The sequence below is a fragment of the Lagopus leucura genome, unplaced genomic scaffold, assembly GCF_019238085.1.
Source record: "Lagopus leucura isolate 7727_CA_CO unplaced genomic scaffold, USGS_WTPT01 Super-Scaffold_100004, whole genome shotgun sequence".
Classification (NCBI taxonomy): Eukaryota; Metazoa; Chordata; class Aves; order Galliformes; family Phasianidae; genus Lagopus; species Lagopus leucura.
In genome coordinates, this window is record NW_024962264.1 from 58,284,331 (window position 1) to 58,305,359 (window position 21,029).

At 36.9% G+C, this 21,029-nt stretch overlaps 1 protein-coding gene across 1 annotated transcript in view; it reads left to right on the forward strand.

Annotated features, from left to right (window-relative positions):
- Positions 1-21,029, forward strand: part of STK32B (serine/threonine kinase 32B) — a 146,449-nt gene that overhangs the window by 75,521 nt on the left and 49,899 nt on the right. The window contains exon 4 of the mRNA XM_042871501.1: positions 4,054-4,227. Coding sequence (XP_042727435.1) covers positions 4,054-4,227 — 174 coding nt within the window. The remainder of the gene's footprint in view (positions 1-4,053; positions 4,228-21,029) is intronic.

Genomic DNA, 21,029 nt, shown 5'->3' on the forward strand with positions numbered 1-21,029 from the left:
TAAAATCTTGGCTTTACAGAAGAAAAGTAATATATTTTACAGTAATGTAGTACTCAGTATTGGTCACAAGGCTGTAATTCGTTCAGTATTTCTCAGCTACCTGGTTAACATTAAAATCCAAAACAACCTTTGATTTTAATTAAAAACCAATCAGCCTTTTTGAATGTCATTTGCCTTTGATCAGATAAGAAGCTTGCAGAAGTAAAATTACTGTGATTACTCAAAAAGCTAATCTCTAGGGGGCTGATTTGCCACCAGCCCCTCCGCAGCCTGCAGCAAGAGTTTCAGAAATTCATTTTTTCAGGTGGCTAATATTTCACTTGCTGTCAATTTCAATTCTTAGACCAATAAATCAAAACCACTTATTTCTTGAAATATTGAAAAGCAGGAAGCTAAAAGAGAATAGCTCATTTCTTGTGTAGAGAATGAATATTGGATTTGTGTAAGGTAGATAGACAGAGGACAAAACTGCTTGTGATCATGACAAACAAAGCTGGTCAGAAGGTGATATGCCAGGTCCTGAGAGTCCTTAACACACAGCACAAGCCACAGCATTTTGGACTACCCAGCTGCACAGTGAAATGTGGAGCAGCTCCTGCTGTGCATTCAGCAGCTTAATAACCTGTATCTGCAGGAGCTACTTAGTGGAAAAGCATCAGCTCCAGGGGCCTTCTGCTGTTTGCCATGTCCATGCCTTCCTCTAGGTTGTAGGAGCATCATTTCACTGGAATAAATTCATCTGCTTTCCAGAAAATCTCTTGGAATGGTCTTATCTCCAGCACTTTTTATATTACTCTGCTCTGATCCAGATACTTGGAGAAATGCCACCCACACAACTGTGAGCCAACTGGACCAACTGTGCATGGGAAATACTATTATCCATGGCTACACACGTATGATTAGCATAATGATGTGTGTCAAGTGTGATATAATTCAGCACAGGTGAAAATGTCTGCTCTGCATACTACACATACCCATTTATAGCATCTTTTCTTTCAAACTTATCCAGCTCTCATCTTAAATATACAGATTTGAATACACAGCACTTCTGACAGGATCAGCGGTCACCACAGATACGTATCACTAAAAGTGGAAGAAAAGTCTGGCTCCAAGTGAAAGAGAGGAGAGTCAGAGCTCTGCAAGAGCTGTGCCTGGGCAGACATCATTCTAGCTTGAGTGTCTACATAGAAGTGTCCTGTTTGTCATTTACAGCTTGTGACAGATGCAGGAAAGCTTATGAATGCTTCTGAATCCTGACTTGGTTTCATTCTTATTTCATCTGTTTGGATTCAGAATGTGTTATTCTAGAGCTAGAATCTTCTCTGGAAGCCTTATATTTTTCTTTTTCGGGATTGTGCTTACCTTAACATGTTTACCTGATAGTGGGTGCTCAGCTGATACTAAATGATCTGACATGTGCCAGGACAAAAGCCATCTCTTATCATCTCAGTCTGGATTCCTGTATGTCAAACTAAGATCCAGAAAGTCCTGCAGCACGTTTGAGTACTGGAGGAAAGCATTATACATCTCCATACTATTCTTTGCTGTTTTCTACGTATTTTTCTGCATATTTTTGTGTTGTTCCTGTGTTTCTTGTGACTCCCAAGATAGATGGGCCTCTATTCTGATGCAGTGTTGTTTCTCTTAGGTTGCTGTGGAACGTGAGTAGAAATAACATGCACACTCCTGAACCTCACTGTCGGCAGACAATATATAGTAGCATTTCCTGCCAATAATGGAATAGAATAGGGTAACAGTTCTTCCCAGTTCTTATTTTTTATCTCTCTTTTAAATCCTAGATGATTCACAGTTGCACCAAAAGTTTACTTGGGAACATAGCGCAGGGCCACTATTCCCCCACTCTCAATTGCAAGAAACTAGAGTGCCTCAGCAGAAACACAAACTTGGAATGAAAATCCCATTCCATCAAGTATTATCAATTATGTACATGTGGAGAACATTCCACATTTATTCCTGGATTGCTCTAGTAGCACATTTATCTTGAGTACACTTTCAAACACAGTAATTATTTTCCCAGAAATGGCAATAGTTGTTGAAGTTAAAACAGAAGTCAGTCCTTATCCAGACTTCATCCTCAGCCTCACAGTCACATTAAAGAAATTACTTAGGACATTATAATTCTTATGATGAGAGTGACATCATATTCGTATTACTGGCGTATAATCATGTGATTCTAGACACAATGAGAAATCTTTAATTCTGGACTAGATGCAATATTTTATTTATAAATTTAAGTAGAATTTTCAATCAGTGCCTTTTTATTTCACTTATTTTTCCTTTTTTTATGACACAAAAGGGAACCAGACAAAATCTACTCTTTACTGAAGTAGTAGCTGAAGAAAGAAGTTAACATTTCTCATTACCTCTGCTCAAAGCTACAACTACTTCATTTAAAAATATCATTTAAAAATAAAGCAGTATCAAAAAAAGAAAAAGGAAAAAGAAAAAAGACCATTAAATATAACAATGTATTTAGTCTTTCTTTTTGCAATTGCTCCAGGCTCAGCAATGCACAACATTCAGACTAATTTGAATATAATTGAAGCTTTCTCTTTTCAGTGCTTGTGTGCTGAAATTCTGAGCCTCTGGAGGTGAGCAGATACCTTGTGCCAACCTCTTTATGATTCTGACATACTGAGAAGTAAGCTTAATGCAAATAAAATGGCTTTCACCTCCCAGCATTTGAAAGGCATACAGGAATGTAACCTAGAGACTCTTGCTTCTCAGATCTGTGCTCAGAAAGAATAGAAAACATTTAAATTCATAACAAACTATTTGTGACAATCTTAAACAGTGTCTCATTTCAGAAAGTGCAGGCCTGAGTGCAAGGAAAACCATTTGTAACTGTCAATTAAAATAATCTACTGTAGACTTTTCTGGACGTTTTTTCTGCAAAGCTACTCTTTTTTTTTCATTTCCTTATATATTTTATGGCTCAGAACAACTGAATCTGTAGCTAACATATATTACACAGCTCATGGGATAAAAAATGATGGAGGAGGAACTATCATCCTGGATCACCTCTCAGCCTTTCGTATTCATGTCTGATGTAAGCTAATATAACTTCACAACAAAATGAATTCTCAAACCAGTGTAAAGTGACTTCATATTAGAAATAGGGTATACACCATCCTCCATTTGGGAAATCTAAAACACTGTGTCTTAGCTGCATTCAGAAATGAAAACCAGTGAGTTTCTATCAGTTTACTTAGATTGGAAGAAAATAGAGTGATGGCAGATTATCCAAGGTAAGTAGAAACAGATGGAAAATCCTGCTTACCCGAGCACTGTGTACACTACACGTTGGCTGGCTACACTCTTGGGTTTACAGGATTTAAATCAGACCAGAATTTGGCCCTCATCGTATTCAACGTGCAGTTCTGGAAAAGTGTTCAAAAGAATTTAGTTGGTAATCATGAAGGCTCTGTCATTTTGCAAGATGTAAGTTGCAGGCTGAAAAAAATAAATATTGTTAAGCAGCAAAATTGCAGTGTTATTTCTTGTTGAATTTGGAGTTATGCTAGAAGCTATAGAAAATATTCAGCTATAGTGCTGTGTATATTTACTGAATATGGAATATACCACTGGAACAGCAGCTCTTGATCCTGCAAAGTTATCTTCCATAGGTACTGAGCTACAGGCAGATACATCTAATATCAAATGTTTCAGTGTCTTCTATTTTATTGCTTCTATGTAGTAAGCTATTTTGATGACTGAATGTCTATATGGTTATTTTAAAATGTAGAAAACTAAAGAGTATTTTAAATGCAGTTTATCAACATTAAAGTGCTTAGTTATGGTTAAAACACTTCAGATACTTGTGCTGCAGTGACCCAAGCTCTGCTTGGACTCAGAGTCCTACAGCAAACAAAGAAAGTTTGGCCATGGAATTGTACTGCCACATTGGAGAAATGTGTGCCTTTTGAGCAAATCATGAACTTGCCTTGAACAGAACTACTTCTGAGAGCTATCCTAGAGCATGCTGCAACTGCTTCTCTGATCTGAAATCTCAGCTGTATTTCCTTCTTCCAGGTATTCCTTTCAAGATGAAGAAGACATGTTCATGGTGGTTGATCTCTTGCTTGGAGGAGACCTGAGGTACCATTTGCAGCAGAATGTTCACTTTAATGAAGGAACCGTCAAACTGTACATCTGTGAGCTGGCACTTTCCCTGGATTATTTGCAGAGATACCACATCATTCACAGGTGAGAGAATTTCATTTCAGGGATGGGTTGTTTTCTGTTTGCAAACCAAAGGAATTTTATCACGTATCAGATTACATCTAAATACATCACCTAACATCCTTCTGGCTGCTTTTAATTTCATTTTGATTCTCTGGATCCTCAGCTCTCCTGAACACAAAAAAGTTGTAAATTCAGGGCAACACCTTCACACAACAATGTGAGGGAAAGGTCAGAACATCAAGTGCTAGGAATTAGTGACTTTTTTTGCTTGCAGAATCTGCACTAGGTTGATGAGGGGTAGGAAAGGTGGAGAAATAAGAGAAATAGTAGAAATGAATTGGATCAGGAATAGGTGTTGTGTCCTTTTTGCATTTCTTTAATTACAACAACCTATTATTTTTATTGCTGAATGGATGGCAATCATAATATTTATGTCAGAAAGTGTGTCATGTATTGAGGCCTGTTTGTTTTCTATCTGTTTACATGAGACAGTGGGGTAAATTCTTTTCTGTATTAGTGTAGCAACTGTGAAGTTTTGTTTGGCTCAATCCTCTGTTTTATCCTTTTATGCTAAATTCAGGATATTTCTCCTTGGTTTGCACTGGCTTAAACAGAAAAATTGTTTTATTGCATTGCCAAAGCTGGATGTGAGATTCAGAGAGCAAGCGGAACTGAACTGTGCCATAGATCTTTTAGTGACAAGTACAAACAAATTTCTTCAAATGCTTTAATTGATATTCTTCATCCTATCTGCTCACAGAGCTGCCTCATGATTTTATAATAAAGTGATAATAAAAAGTGTGATCTGACTATTGAAGAGGGAGTGTCAGTACAAATTTCTCAAACCTGAGGGACAGTGGTAGATGTGTCCTCTGTAAACAAAACTGTACAAAACAAAATCCAAGAAAGCATTGCAACAATTTTTTTGCTTGAAATAAAAAGCATACAAATGTTGCAAGCATTATTGTGCATTTCTATGTATTCTGTATACAGGTTCCTTTACCACTGAATAATTTAAAAGTTAGGCTCGGAATTTCAGTTGACCTTTGTTTCTATGACTTGGAGAATGTTCTTGGTGAAAAACAAATTGATGAGCACTTTTCTCACCTTCATTTTAATGAGACAGTTTATGTAGATAGGCTTTCAAACATTAGGCAAAGAATTTGTAATTAAAACTCGTATTTTATTACAAGCCTGGGACTTAAATATGTTTCACAGAATGGTCTTTGAAAGTTGGTGGATGTCTTGAGGGAATGAAGGGTTAAATTTAAGTCAATGTGTCTGTAGTTTTTTTCTTACATAACATGCATTGCCATGATTCAACTGAGGAATTGGGCAAGACTGTTCTGTTCTTTTCTGCGTTAATTTATCATGGCTGGTAAACAATTTTACTGAATTTCCTGTTTTGCACTCATTGTAGTGCAGTGTAACATCACTGACTTTAAAACCAGCTGTTGATTTGCACCCAGGAAGGCAGGAGGAGTGAGGATCCTAGCTGGAACTGTTTGTGGGCATTTGGTGTCAATTTCCAAAGATGAGGTTTTGCGTTCACTTTTTGTTGGCAATTTTTACAACATGAGACACATTAAAATAACTGGTTTATATGCTGTGGTGGTTCTCACTGGCTATTTTGTTAGGACTGTTGTTTAGGATGTGAAGGATCTGACTCTCCCATTCCACTGTGCTACTGGGGAGAAACTGAGACCTGAACATGGCACTTGCACTTCACTGCTTTCTGCCCATACCACCCAACTATGGTACAAGGAGCATTTTGGCTCTCACCTTCCCACCATGTCCCAGAACACCTCAGATGATCCATGTATCAGTGAAGGAATTATTACCTCAGGAATATCCATCATGTGCCACTGTCCCCCTGGCTTCAGCTATGGCAGGTCTTCAGCTGCTACAGACCACTCCAACAGGACTGGCACCTCTGATTTCAGTTGGCTAAGGAGCTGAGCAAACAATATTGCCATATGGAAACATGTTGATGTTGCTTTACAAACACCCAAACTCAATCACAGATTAAACCAACAAGCTTGCTGGCATTTATGTTCAGTGGAAGCAGACATCAGCATTGTCAGTATGACAAAGTCCTTCTAGTCAGCATTCAGGAGTTAACCTATGAAACTGTATTGGATCTTTCACTTTTAAATGAGCGTGTTAGTAGCAACAACAACAATAAAAAAAAAGTGAGTCACAGAGTCACTGAGAGAGCCCACTACTAAATTTTGTCTGTGCTACAAAGAGTGGTTGAATGATTCATCAGACTGGGTAGGTGGATTTTCAAATCATGACATTACAAAGAGCTGAATATATGATGTGTGAGTCAGGAACTAAACTTCTCAATATTTACAGATGTGTGTGAAATGTGTACAAGTTTCCATTACTATTGTATCCAGAAAAGTGACAGAAGGTATTTTTAAGGATTAGCCTACAGCCCCAGGAATTTACTAGAAAAGGAGGTGAAAGTGAGGGAGACAGGAGCTATAAGGCACGTGTGAATGGATGTATGAGTGTCTAGGTAGGTGCTATGCCAGTTCCCTTGAGAGTTAACATGTATGCCTCCGCACTAGCTGAGGCAGTTTGTTACGTGTATTTTGAATGCAGCAATTATTTCAGGAATACAAGTATTGTTTCTGCAGAGATGACTTTAAACATTAATTGTGCAAAAGCCATTATTCTTCAGTTTTTTTTCAATGAAAATTGCAAATTAATTGCATATTTGTATATAAATCCATATTTGCCAAGTAAAATCCTGCAACCATGATTTTATTTGTTATGTCACAAAAGAAAATGCTGCATTGCGTGTCTCTCTTGCAGCTTTGTTGTAAATATTTACAATTACATAGATGTTCAACCAGAATTATAAGCACTTTAAAAAAAGAACGTGATAAGTTTCAAGTTATGATCTGAAGATTACTCTGGCAAATTTTTCACTTAACACTAAATTAATATTGAGACATCTCTATTAGATACTGGTAAAACTGCATCACAGACTTATATTTCTCACAGCTTTGCTAGAATGATGTTTTTTCCACGTTTTTAAAATTTAAAACAAATCATTAAAAACCTGGATGAACAGTGTTTCTTATGGACCTTTGGATCCAGTGCACACAGAATGGCTTCCGACAGTTCACGTAGTCTCACTTGCTCTCAGATGTTGGATCAAATCTGGCACTCTGCATGAGCTGACATCAAGTTTCAGGACTGTACATCTGAATGTATTCTTTCCCGTGCTGCCTGTATAATATCAGTGAATAATATATTGGACAGAAGTTTTCCCATCAAAGCCTGAATGAACTTATTTCAGACTTGAGTAACTCAGCCTCCTCCTTTCACAAATGTTTCTGTTCATAAATTTCAATAAAACCACCTGCTTCCTCACTGAAGTAGGCTGCACAATTTCATTCAGTTATTTCTTCCACCAGTGGCAGTTGTGTCTCCTAGGATGCTCTTGCAGCCAGAGCCTTAGCTCAGAGCAGCACAGCTCCTGCTGCCCAAGTAATGCACCCATACTGATCACATCAGGTTTTCTCTTTCCAAGTGGGCAAGTGTTAACTGCATTGCCCTTGCAACTCTACATCACTGCTTGTTTCCTTTAGTTTCATCTGGTCAGAAAGGAAGCTGGCTGTAGCAAGTGTCTGGAAAGGAAATTGCAGTAACTTTACATCACCATTTTGACATACTGGACTCTATGTTTGATCTGCATACCCAGTTTGTTGGCTTTTTTTATTTCAGTAATTTTTTAAAAATGTAAAATAATTTGTGTTTGTATACATAACGTAAGTATACAACTAAATCTTAGGTTGAAACACAGAATTGGTTCACGTAGTTCAGACAGAAAATAATGGAACATGGTGACAAATGGAGGATTATGTGCCATTCTACCAAGCATCCTGCTGCAAAGTAAGGGAGTTTTGCTGCTACAGGCGAGGCCAGATGTACTGTCCTGTGCAACACTACTAAGCTGTGTTGTAGTGTAGGAACTTCATGTTCATCACCAGTGTGTCCTTCAAGGTGTCCAGCAGTCTGGTGAAATAGGGTAATACATCCAAATGAATGATGAAAGCCTCTCTCTTTCATAGTGTAGTCTTTCACTCACAAGACTACTCTCCAGAAGTAAAAACTCTAATTTTAAATGTTCCTTTCATAAACTGTCCATTTAGCATGTAAGAAGTAAATAAGCTTTCGAAATGATTTGAAAACAAAGACTTCTTGCTTTGTTGATTTTTGCAGATGTTACAGATAGAATGGTGTCAATCTGGGGCTTATCAGGACAAGTTTTTTACTAGGACATAGTTTCTTACAAATTTCAGTTCATATTTCTAATCACTTTTATTAAGAAGAGTAGGCAGTAGATTCTGAAGTAGACAAACTGGAAAAAACAAACCAACAATCGTACTGTGACTATTATTCATACATACTCCCAAGGATCATGACGAGTCAAGAGGTCTGTTCACTGATTTTTTTTTCATCTGTTTCCCCAAGTCTCTTCCATTTCTTTGTCTTATGTTCTTTAAACAAGTGCAAGCCCACATTATTTTCAAGGACAAATTGCAGAAACTGCACGAGAAGTTATGTAAAGAGAAGCAAATTAGAAAGGATATCAAAACCAGCTAAAACAAATGCTATGCAAATACAAAGCACAGAAAATCTGCTGAATGCTTATGAGCTAGCACTGATCAAAAAGAAAGACACTTACAAATTCTGTGCACAAAAGGTATTTGAATTTTAGTTGAGTCATTAAAAAAAGAATTAGATACCACCAGATATGAATAAGCAAAGGACAAGCCTTTCAACTGTAGAATGGAGTTATTTACCTATGAGAACAAATTACTGTTACAAGTTTGGCAAGAGTAAAAGAAAAATTACTGGATAGATGACACAGTATAATGCAAACAAATGAAGCTGATCTGAAAACACAGTGAAATTTCAATATCCATAGACTGGATGACTAATGAAGAATGCCTGTATATAAAACAGCTGAGATGTGTGGTGCCCCACCAAGTGATCCAGTCCTGCCACTGGCACTGATATACTTCTCTATTGTCGACCTAGCGTGCTCTACATTCATCACTCAGGGAAAATACCAGAAGACACCCACGATGCCTTCTTTCTTTTCATATTCCATAGCTAAGACATTCACCCTGTGGTCAACAGAGGACTGTTCAGTTCCTTGCAGTTTTGAAGTGAATAAATGAAGTTGACTCTTGGTCCTTTCTTTCATCCTCCTTCTCATTACTGAGAAGCTGTAACAGTGTGTTAGCATGAAATATTTTGCTTAGTCAAGGAAAACTCTACTCACAAACCTCACATCATTTAAAATTTAGGTGTCTGATCAAAGTTAGGAAAGGGAAGATCTGAACCATAGTCTGAACTGGGCCAATTATCATTAGCTAACAAATTTCTATTAGGAAGGACAATCTAAACTGACCTTGTCCTAGCTTTTTGTGCTGTAGAGAGACTGACAGAGCAAGTGTTCCTCATTAACAAAAAACCTAAAGTTTTGTCACTGAAATTGTTTTTTTTACTTGTTTCTCTTTTTAGACACAAACACAAGTAAGTGCAGATATTATGTACAACTAGATATGGAGGAAGAAGTTACATAAGAGGGCTGATCTGAAAGTAATGCCTGTTGTTTTGTTATACCGCCTCACTATGTCAGAGGCAGATGGTGGTGGTATGGCAGTAGAAGCTGAACCTTCCAACCAATATTCCGTTACATTTTGTTGCTGTGTGACAGATGGCAGCAGAGGGACAAAATGTTGTCTGACATGGAAGTGCAGATGAAAATAGGGATGTTCTTGAATTCCTCTGTGTGAATTAAATGGGACTCAATGACATTCATCAGCGCTTGCTGAATGTTGATGAAGACCTAAAAGCAAATGTGAGCACAGTGAGATGTTGGGTGGTGCATATGGTGATAGCAACTGTGCATCGCCTCTACTGGTACATATTTCTATGAGTACAGCTTGCAGGCTCTTGTCCATTGCTGGCACTGAGGACAGCATTAAGTGAGTGAAAGAGAACCTCTAAATGGCTTTTGGGGTGACTCAAAAGAGTAAAAGATCATTTCTTACAATTCTGAAGCAACCTGTGAACCAGAAATCACTGGAAAGAAGTAGAAACATAAGTAGTAACTGTTGATGATCAGGCAGTTATGGACAGCACTGAAAAGTTTTTACACCAGTAGAACTCAGTCCCACTGAATTTTTCATTCTGTAGTAGTTTCACCTCTAAGGACGTACAGAGATAAAGGCCAGGCAAATTTGGATTCTCTATCATGTCATGAGGTACAAATGCAAACGGATAATAAAAAGTTGCCAGGGAATTTCCTTGCCATAAACTTGCTGCTGTAGTTAAGAGTGATAGGCAGATATTCTGGAGATGTCAGCATGTCCACTGCTGCCCTAGGCCCAGAACAAATTTTCTGTGGAGTGTGCTCAAAGGGAACCCATGAAGTCCATGTAGGACATCAGCCAACAGTTAGACAGTTCCATGCTCTGCACCTCCCATTTGTCAGTCATTGTGGCAGCGCAGCATATTATTGTGCTAGCTTTTTCATGTATGTCTGTCTGCTAGAGGACTTTCACAAAACCTACCTGCATGTCAGTTCTGGCATTATGACTCTCCTATGAATTGTATCTAGTTTCTGAAGAGCACACACTCTTTTAAACCAGCTGCCATCACCTGCCTGTGTTACTGCTTTTTCTCTTCTTATGGGTTTCTTTAACAGTTGTTTCTTATTAAACTAACTTTAAGTAAGAGAAGTTTTATGCTAAGTATTCAGCAGGACATATGGTATGTATCAAAATACTATACATATTCTTCATATCCACAATTTATCACCCCATTCATGGATAATGAAGTTAAATGGTTTCCTTCCTTCCTTCTTTTCTTGTCTCCTCAGTATTACAATTCTGAGCATGAATCAATTTCGTAGATCCAAATGCTGAAGTAGGAGAGCTAATAGAATAGAAGCAGAGCTGTATATTCAAGATTATGTCAAATCTCCATCCACAAATATTACTTGGTTTATGCTATTTTTCTTGTTTATGAAATTGCTATTTTCTGAAGTGAACTTAGTGTGTAAGGCATCTACTTGCTACTCCTGTGTACTAGCAAGGGTCACTGTGTTGGTAGCATATTGATGTTTGCTAATAGTCTCTTAGAAATTTCATGATATCATTGCTGTACACAGGTATATTCTGTCCATAAAAACAGCAGATTTGTATGCAGTGTGCCTGAGGTTTTTTTTATCTGTATCTGGTATATTTGATTAAAGTATTTAGATGGAGAGCAGGAATATGGAAAAAGAAGGCTGTAAACTTCAGGCTGAGCAAACAGAAACAGGTGGATGATTGCTTCTTTCTGCTATTCTGACTTTAATGACTGTATCGTTTCTTCAGCTTGGATGAGCAATACATACACAGAGTGTTCTTGCATTCCCTTGGAAATTTCCTTATAATGTAAGCTACATTTTAATATAAGGCAAAATGACAGAAAGTGCAAATGGCAAAAAGTGCACATTTACATTAATTCTTCATGACTGCAGTATTCTTATAGCTCAGGAACTGAGAAGATTGTTTGAGATGCAATGGAAGACATTTCCTTAAAGGATATTGCCAATTTAAGCATCCTTCTCCACTTAAAAATTCATTCAGCAGCTTTCAGCACACCTTTGATATTCCACTGCACATTTTTTTTTACTAAACTGCTACATGGAGGGATGAGAAAGAGGGGAAGTTATAACAGTGATCATCTAATAGAGTATTGCATTTTGAAACAAGTGGAAGGCAGGGCCTGTAATTAAGATACAGATTGCCAAACACTTAGTTCTGCTTCCCTTTTTAACTCTTTTGTTTTGCATTTTTTCTCAACACGCTTTATGGGTGCTCTTCAAGGCAATTCTCTAGAAGTTTTTTTCAAATGTACTTATATCTTCTTTGTTCACTCATTAATTTCTTCATCTTGGTATGCACATGAAACTTTGGTACAGTTCTGGTTGCATGATTAAGAGTTGCTCTCTAGTCTAATGATAAAAATAGTACAAAACATCAGCTTCTCCTTTTCTTGGTTCACAGTGACTGTTCTTCATTTCATCACGTTACACTCTGTAAGTTTATTTCAGTTATACTGCATATTTGACACTTTTGTGTATGTGGGTTGGAGGCACTTTAAAAGTTAAGTATGAGTTTTTTACAGTAGAAATATGTTCCCTCTTCCTATACGATATTGTCTATTTTCCACTCATAGATTTAGCTCAGATTATAAATATTTTGTGGTTCAAAGTTAAAATTTTTCCATGGTTTTATTCAGGTCTCTACCCTGTTAATTTTTAGTAAAAACCAGCACTGTTCAAAATCTCATCTTTCTATGTAGTTGTTATCATTCAGTATCCAGTGATGTGCCATGCAACTGGAATGATGAAAGGCCTCATGAATTATTAAAAAAAATGACAACAACAAAGAACCGTGAAAACACTACAAGAAAAATAACAGAGCAGGAGATATCCATTTTTAAATAGTGTAAGAAAAACAAACTGGTCAGACAGTCTTGATTTAAGCTCTGGATGTCTGGTCCCTGAATTCACAGTAAAAATGGCTGAGGTTTCAACTAGCTGCTCCTCAGGAGACAGTAGTAAGGGAAAACAAAATTGAAGATAACAGGTGCATCTGAGTGTATCAAGAAGAAAAAAGATATCATGTCCCTGTTCAAGAACTTCAGGAAGTTGCTAGGGAATAACCAGGGAAGGGATAAGAGAAACAGTTTTCTCTGCAGATTTGGAGGGGAAAAAGGCAATCTGGGAGTTTCCAGAGATTAGATAAAAGTGGGATATATTGACAGAAACTCCTTTGTTAAATGTGGAGATGGCCAGAGAGGATCCAGGAGCGCTGAAGAAGAAACTGGGGAATACAGAGCTTGGAGTAGTGTGTGGGCAAGGGAAACACAACTGGGAGACGGATTGTCTCTGAAACTCCAAGTAAGGAGCGAGCAGCAAGAGTAGAGAGAGAGAGGCACTGTGAAATGGGGGAATGATTAAGAGGCAAAATGAGCAATATGTGTTGCTCTCTCAAGTTGCTAAAAAAAATTAAAAGTTGGTCTTTTTTAAAGCATCAGATCATAATAGCTACTCAATATGTTTTGGATGTCCACTTCGAATTCATATTGATAAACAGTAACTGACTTACTGTTAATAATCAGTAACAATTAGTAATATAGTAAACAAAACAATTAAGCAAGACTTGCTGAGGTGAAAACCTGTTGACAGAAAGCTGTGTTTCTCAGCTTCAATGCTAATTAAATGTATTAGTCATCTAGTGCTCTGCCTTTAAAATCTACAGGGACTTGAGATTCTGCAGAATTTTCCCTTGGTGGTGATTCTTCAACTCTCATCTGCAAACCAAGTGTCAGCCACAGAAATTCTCTACAGACAGATGCTGATGCATACATATGGACTTACACATGTATAGAGAGTTGAACACTAATTAAAGTATCAGCTTATTTCCTTTAGTCCCAGAGTATCTCCACTGCTGAAATTAAGAATTGTGAGCGTGTAGGCAAGGGCGTCCATTTCCAGTCAACAGTCCTTCATCCAGTTTTTATTATTTGACATTTGCTTTTGGAAGAAACAGAGTCAAAATGTTACAGCATAGAAGATCTAAAACTGAGAAATTGAGTTATGCCTTTGTTATCTAGATTTTTGAACACATGCAGCAAGCTGGTGTAACTCTTTAGCTATTGAGAAGAATGGTGGTGTTCAGTCATTACCTGTTCTCCCCTCCTAAGGAATTCTGGATTACCAATTTCCTTCTATCAGACAAGATTTTATCTGCCGGGGATGAAATATATCTCCAGCTGTTTAAGAGCAGTTCTGTGTGGCAATGCCAGGTCCCCCAGCTGCCACACATCTGGGCTTGTGATGGATGCCCATCTGGAAGTGAGTGAGGAACCAGCAGGCTCCATCCTCAGACATTCCTCTATTACTACATCTATTACTAAGAGAAGGCCATGCAGAGCTTCAGTCACTTTCACTGCAAAAATGGTGAAGATGTTTTATTTGATGTATTCGGTAAGAAAATCCTTAACCACACATATGGCTCAATTCATCATGCATGAAGGATTGCACTCTTTGTGGTGTGAGATGACGTCAAACGATACAATGAGTGCCAGAAGCGTGACTCCTGCAAGAGGCTTAAGTACCTGCCTGTGCTTCTGTGATAACATGTTACAATAATTTGACTTGAGAACATCCCTAGTTGTTTTCATAATCCTGTGCTGCGTGCTAAATGTTTCTGAAGTTTTTAAAAACTTATAACTTATTCCACGGTTCACCAAGATCTAAATGCAGGAATCTATATTTAAATTAGCTGTCTGAGCAAGTGGATACCTATTCAACACAGCCAACAGAATCTAAATAGATATTCAGCTCATCAAAAGATAGATATTTAGTCAACTGAATCTTTACACTCCAGTGACTGTATTGTCTAGGCATACATTCACTAAAAATGGAAATGTAGCCACCTACTTCATAATAGCATCTAATGCAAATATCTTGAGTTGGATCCGATTTCAGTTTTCTTTGAATTAAGTGGCAACTCTTATAATAATTTCACTACTAAACATTACTGTAACAACAGTTTATCTGTAGAGTCTTGTCTAAAACCATCTTCACATCACAGTATTCTTGCCTAGTAATCTTAACTATGATGGTGTTACTACTGCCTCTGAACTCAAGTAATATCGCAGATCTTTTGTTCCTTATCCAGATCAATCAAGAAATTAGCTGTGGGATTCCAAGCAATATGTAGTTGACCTCTTAGATTTCCTAAACATGGAAAAAAGAAAAGATTTCCTAAAAAGGTGGTGTATTTGGTCATCTCTATCCTGTCTAGTCCCATCTACTCTAAGCAACAATCTTCAAGAATATGCATATTTATTGTTGTGGGATTTTCTTTATAAGGGTTCGTCCTTAGAATCATCCAAAGCTATTCTCAGAATAATTATATAGTAATTTACTATATAAACACCTAGGATAAACCTATCTATGTTAGAGGTAGAAAAGTGCCATGAAATGTTTGAAATGTTAGATTGGGTGGAGGGAAGAAATGCAGCACAAAATCTGGTATTTACCCTTCTGCTTTGTAGAATTAATACATCTGTTGGTGTATTTCACAAGAAGACCTGCCAGTTCAGGTAGCAGCGGCTCAGGTTTTTTAATCTTTTACTGAATAGGATTTTCTTTTCAGGCACATTTCAGCCTGTGCTATTGCAACTCACTTTTATGTACATTAAATCTGTAAAACCAAATAGAATGGAAAGCATCCAAAGGATGTCAAAGCTCACTTGAGTGTGGAATGTATTCAGACTCCTCTCTGTATCTTCTTGTTGAATGTATCACAGGGTCTGAGATGGTCATTTTGATAAATAAAGGACTAAATACTTAATACTTTATTAAGGAAATGATGATGATAGTGAGGGTAGTGGGGAACCTGACATTCATGCTAGCATTTGGAGTTTCAGATTAGAAAGAACAAGACAGCATCACTTGCAGATATATGATTGTTTTCTGCTCACAATTCTATAGCCCTTCTCCCTGCTATGTTGTACTGCTGAAACTCAGAGCAGCAGAAAATGTTCCTGATGGGATGTTTCACTGCTGCCTTGAAGAGATGACTACCCTGGCACTTACTGGCAACTTGAAACCTTAGGATTTTCCTTTTCCTGTGCATGATATACCATGCCATCAGTGTGGACTATTGTTCAAGGTTCCTCTCAGACATCCAAAAATGCAAGTGCTCTAGATACAAGGTACATCCAGCATTAGCTCTATAAAGTGTCTGTAGTAAAGGAAGGACTCTTCTGTTGTTGAGTCCTTCAGGGAAAATGAAAGCTAACCACCGGATTGCATGCAAGTCATTTAGGTTGGTAATGCTCACTTAGAAAAGAACCTCTGTAACCACAAGAGAAATCCTGGGTATCACAGTGTGGGTTGTGTAATGCAAAAGCTCAGTTTATACAGCCGCCGTGGTACAGTTTTTAAATATTATGGTGTGCAACACAGACGATTCAAAGTATAGGTTCATGTATTTCTTTGGTCAAATCTTTATAATCTTTATAGCATATAAGAATCTTTATCTATTATTATTGCAACTGCAGATAATCATATGTTCTGTATTAAATATTTCTATTTTAATCTGGTTCCCATGCAAGTTCAGGAGCCAAACCTGTCCAAAGAAGACTTATCTGTCTGTACGTACTCAGAAAAGCAAAAGGCTCAGTATAAAATTCATGTTCCTTGGCCTGTTATCTTTGACCCCTAATAACAATAAATACTGCAATTATTTCTCTAATCCATACTTGAAAGTGTTCCCACTGGCTATACAGACAAATGAAGATTTTATTACTGCCACCTATTGTTACAAGTAGAGAATTGAACATATTTTCATAATTATAGTTTCCAAATGGAAATATAATTGGAAAATAACAAGATTGTTCCAGTTGAAGCATTTGTAAATTAGCATGTTTGGGTTGCTTCCTCACTAGCATCATTTTAAGAGCTATAAAAAAAAAAAGACTATTGCAAGTGATAAGAAAATTTAAGTTCTTCATGGACACCTGCTAAAATGAAGCATTAAGCCGAAAAGGAATGCTTGGTACTAGAACGCTTGGCATCAAAGTAACTTGTTTCCATAGATATGATAATCCAAAATCTGGATCTGGGTGTCCATACTCACTTTAGAGGTAAATTGAGAAAGGTGGGGGCCTCAGAGACCTTCACTAATGAGTTTTTTACGTTTATTGTGTGATTACTGCAGCAATTATATCTTGCATGTGCATCAGAGAATGGTTTTGTTTCCAAACCAGATAGAAACTTCTTAATGGGAAATGGTGATAGAATTCTGATTAGCATCATATGACTGGATGCTACCAGATAAATAGTTGAAAGCACTTATGGATATATTTTATTCATCCATTCATTTATTTTCTGAACTAAAGCCTTGGAAACTGGAATTGCAGAGAAAATACAAAATTTAAAATAACACAGAGGAATTTAAATAGTAAAGCCCAATTAAAAAATGGTTTATTTTTGCAAGTCCTACCAAATTTGGAGCACTTAGATCTCACTGGTAATGTGTCACAGTTTGTATGATAACAAGCCCACATATTTCTGCTTGGTGCTAAGTATACTATTTGAGGCTGAAATATAGAATCTTGGCAAAGTTTTTTTTCAGTAATATTGAATACTTTTCAGGCCTTGAAATGTTTACTGATTTTTTTTACACAGAATTCTGTATGATTGTATTAATTTTTAAATTTAGTTTTTGCCTTTGTGAGTACTACGAACATGCAATTAAAATATTTTACAATAGTTAAAACACACCAATAAAATAACAGTTCCTTACCAGTTGTAATGTTTGTTAGTCTGAGTCTTTCTGCGGGGAAAGGAGTTAATGTTTTTAAAGATATCTGATATCTGTCTGCCCATATCCACATTCATATTTTTTTGAAAAAGAGCAATCAGTAGAAACTTCTACTGGTTTTGACGATTCTGAAACTCCATTTGGAAAATCACTGCAAAACTATAAATTTGTCTCCATGTCTTACTTGGAGTCTGAAATGCAGATTTTTGAGATTTTTTGTTTCCTCGATGGAGATAGGACTGAATAAATAAGTTCCATTGGGTAGAGTATAGACTAGCTAATACTTTAGTTTTTTGACATTTTGGACTAGAACAGCACACTGTAAGCATTGCCCTTTGACACTGTGTGCAAGTCTCCAGAAAGTTCATATGGAAATGGTGGAGTTGACTGAGTCAATTATTTCACCCTTTTACTTCTCAGAAGATAAATCAATGCATGCACACCCTGGTGCTAAATAACAGTTTATTTTTCTTTCAAGCAGAATTAGCAAATCTCAACCGTGCAAGAGTTTTCTCTCTACTCAAGAGAAAAACAGCTAAAAAAGGTGCAAACTTCTTCCCAGATCTATCGTGATCCACCACCACACGTTCTCAACTAATTTCCCGTTCTACTGAAATCTTCAAATTCCAAAATTACAGTGATTCACAGAGTCACATCATGGTATGGCATTCATTAGAGCAGGAGCAGATGACTCTGAAGGTCTTTTTAGGAAAGGACAGTACAGGGCAGTGATTACTAGTAGATTACTCTCTTACTAGCTAAGAGAGGGGAATGTGAACCAGCAATCAGAGGTCTTTAGCGGTTAAAAGTCTTTAATTCCTATCCCTCTGATAGGAAGTAATACCATTGTTTTAAAACCAGTATTTTAATACCATTGAGTATTTCTTGAAATAAGGAAAGATGTTGGTCAGAAGCAAAAACCAGTAAATTCAAATGCCTAGAGAAAAAATATTAATATAAGAAATAAGCTGTATAATTAAGAAAATAGAAGAACTTACTTAAACATTTATATTTAGTTTTTCAAGATTTATCCTATAAAACAGACTGTTAGATAGTCAGCTCTAAAGAGAAAAAAAAAAACAAAAAACACAAGAAAACTGTTAGGGATTAAACAATATCTACTGAGGCCAGATTAGTCCTTCCATTGACTTCAAGAGTCTTTGGATGTTGCTTCCTTATCGAAAATACTACTTTTCTGGCAATACTACTTTTCTGAAAGAGTGGTCAAGCACTGGAATGGGCTGCCCAGGGAGGTGGTGGAGTCACCGATCCTGGAAGTATTCAAGGAATGTTTGGATTTTGTGTTGAGGGACATGGTTTAGTGAGTACTATTGGCAATAGGTGGATGGTTGGACTGGGTGATCTTGAAGGCCTTTTCCAACCTTGGTGATTCTGTGATTCTGTGATTCTTCTGAGAGTGTAAAGTACTTTTAATTTGTTAAATATTTAGAGACATGATCCCAAGGAAAAAGTCTTAGCATTCTTCAGGGACATGAGCTGCATTACAGTGAAGTCTATGATACGCATACAGATTTTGGTCCATCTCATCCAGACTGAGGTGAGCATCTCTAATGACCATGGAGTTTTGTTATCAGGCAGTAGGCATTCCCACTGCCCCTGGAGGAGGTTCATAAGCAGGTAAGGTAGTTTATAGGAAACTATTCAGTTCCTACTGCCAAACTGTAAGGCAACGATAGCCCTTTTTACTCCCTGAAGAACTCATCTATAGAAATAGGAAATATTAAGGTTGGAAGGAACTTCAAGGGATTTGTAGTCCAACTTCCAGCACAAAGCACAATAGAGTGCAAGGTCAGACCAGGCTTTCTAGGGCTTTATGTCAGGCAGGGAATTCACACCCTCTCTAGACAGCCTGTTCCACTGCTTAAATGTCTTAACTGTGGTTGTTTTTCTTTGTAGCCAGTCTGAACCTCTCTTGTTTATCTTGCACTTGTTCTTTGTATTCTAGTTTCTGTATTTTGAATAAAAGTATGTTTTCTTTCAATTCAAATGAAAGCGGATGGAAGTGTATTTTAAATATGTAAGTCTTCATTTCATGAGTTGGTAAACAAGTGAGTTTTTTCTGTAAGTTATCCTTGGTTAACTTGGTTTAAGTGAATAGTTGAAAACTCACCCTTCCACATTTAGAGAAAAACAGATTTCATTTAAAAGTGAAAATATCACTAATGAGTCACGCTAGTAAACTGCTATCAACTGAGATGCTCACAGTTGTTACTGTGGGATTTTAGAAGATCAGGAGAATGAAAATGCAACAGTACTTTAAATTCTGCTTTGAGCCAACAAGGCAAAAAAAAATCCATCAGTCATAAAGGTGAAAGAATGTACTTTGGATTCTGATTGATACCAATTAAAGGATTAGAGGTTATTACGTACGTAAATTAAAACCCATTCAACGTTGTTATAGTTGAAAGCACTCCTCTGATCATATTAAAAAGAAGCCTGAACTGGAGATGAATAGCTGTCCCTTTGTTAGAAACAAAACAACATATAAAACCTTTTGATGTAATAAAGAGAAAATATAGGCAAAAGCAGGAATTTACAAAATTTTAAATGGCAGAATCAAAGACAGTAGTCATTGTATGTTTGCAGAATAAAACAGATGGGCAGTTAGTTTTTCAATTCTGTTTAAGAGCAAGAATAGACCTTGCATTCAACATAATTGTTGAAGTATTTCAAAACAATGAAGAGAAGCTAGCATCTGCATTTGCTGTAGAAGGATTTTCTGGAATCAGATTAATATTAGCTGTAGGAACGCAAGCTGGTGGTTCTGTTATTCACATCTGAAGTTTTCTTTAGGCCTCTTTAGCATTTTTATGCAAGTATGTCTTGCAGTAATCAACTTGAGTTTAATCTCAGTTGTACAAATAAAACCTTGTTTATTTTGTTCATTTATATGAAATATGAACATTTCTGTCATGTTCCAAAAGCAAATAGAAAAGCTCTATTGACCATCTACATACTATTTATATATGATATGCCTGTCACATCACATCTTACAGGTCTCTTTCGTTAACTAAACAACTCTAATCTATTCGTTGTTTCCTCTCAGCCATTACTTTTTAATTTGTGGTTGTTCAGCCTTCCAAGATCTTTTCTTTTTTCGGTGCTTTATTTCAAAAACTGTGAAATCAGATAGCTTGAGGAACCTAACACTGTTTTATATCATTATACATTTTTCAATATTTCCTTAGGTAAACTGAGCAAAGCATGGTTGATTTCATCAGCCACAAGCCTGTCCTTTCTAGATTAATATTTGAAGTCCAATAGAGACAAAAAGGAATGAAAAGTGGCAATGTCCTGGCTGTTACTTCATAGCAGTACACGTGGAACTTTTTTGGAGATAGCTCTGGATTTCAAGCTTTACAGTAAATAGCATCA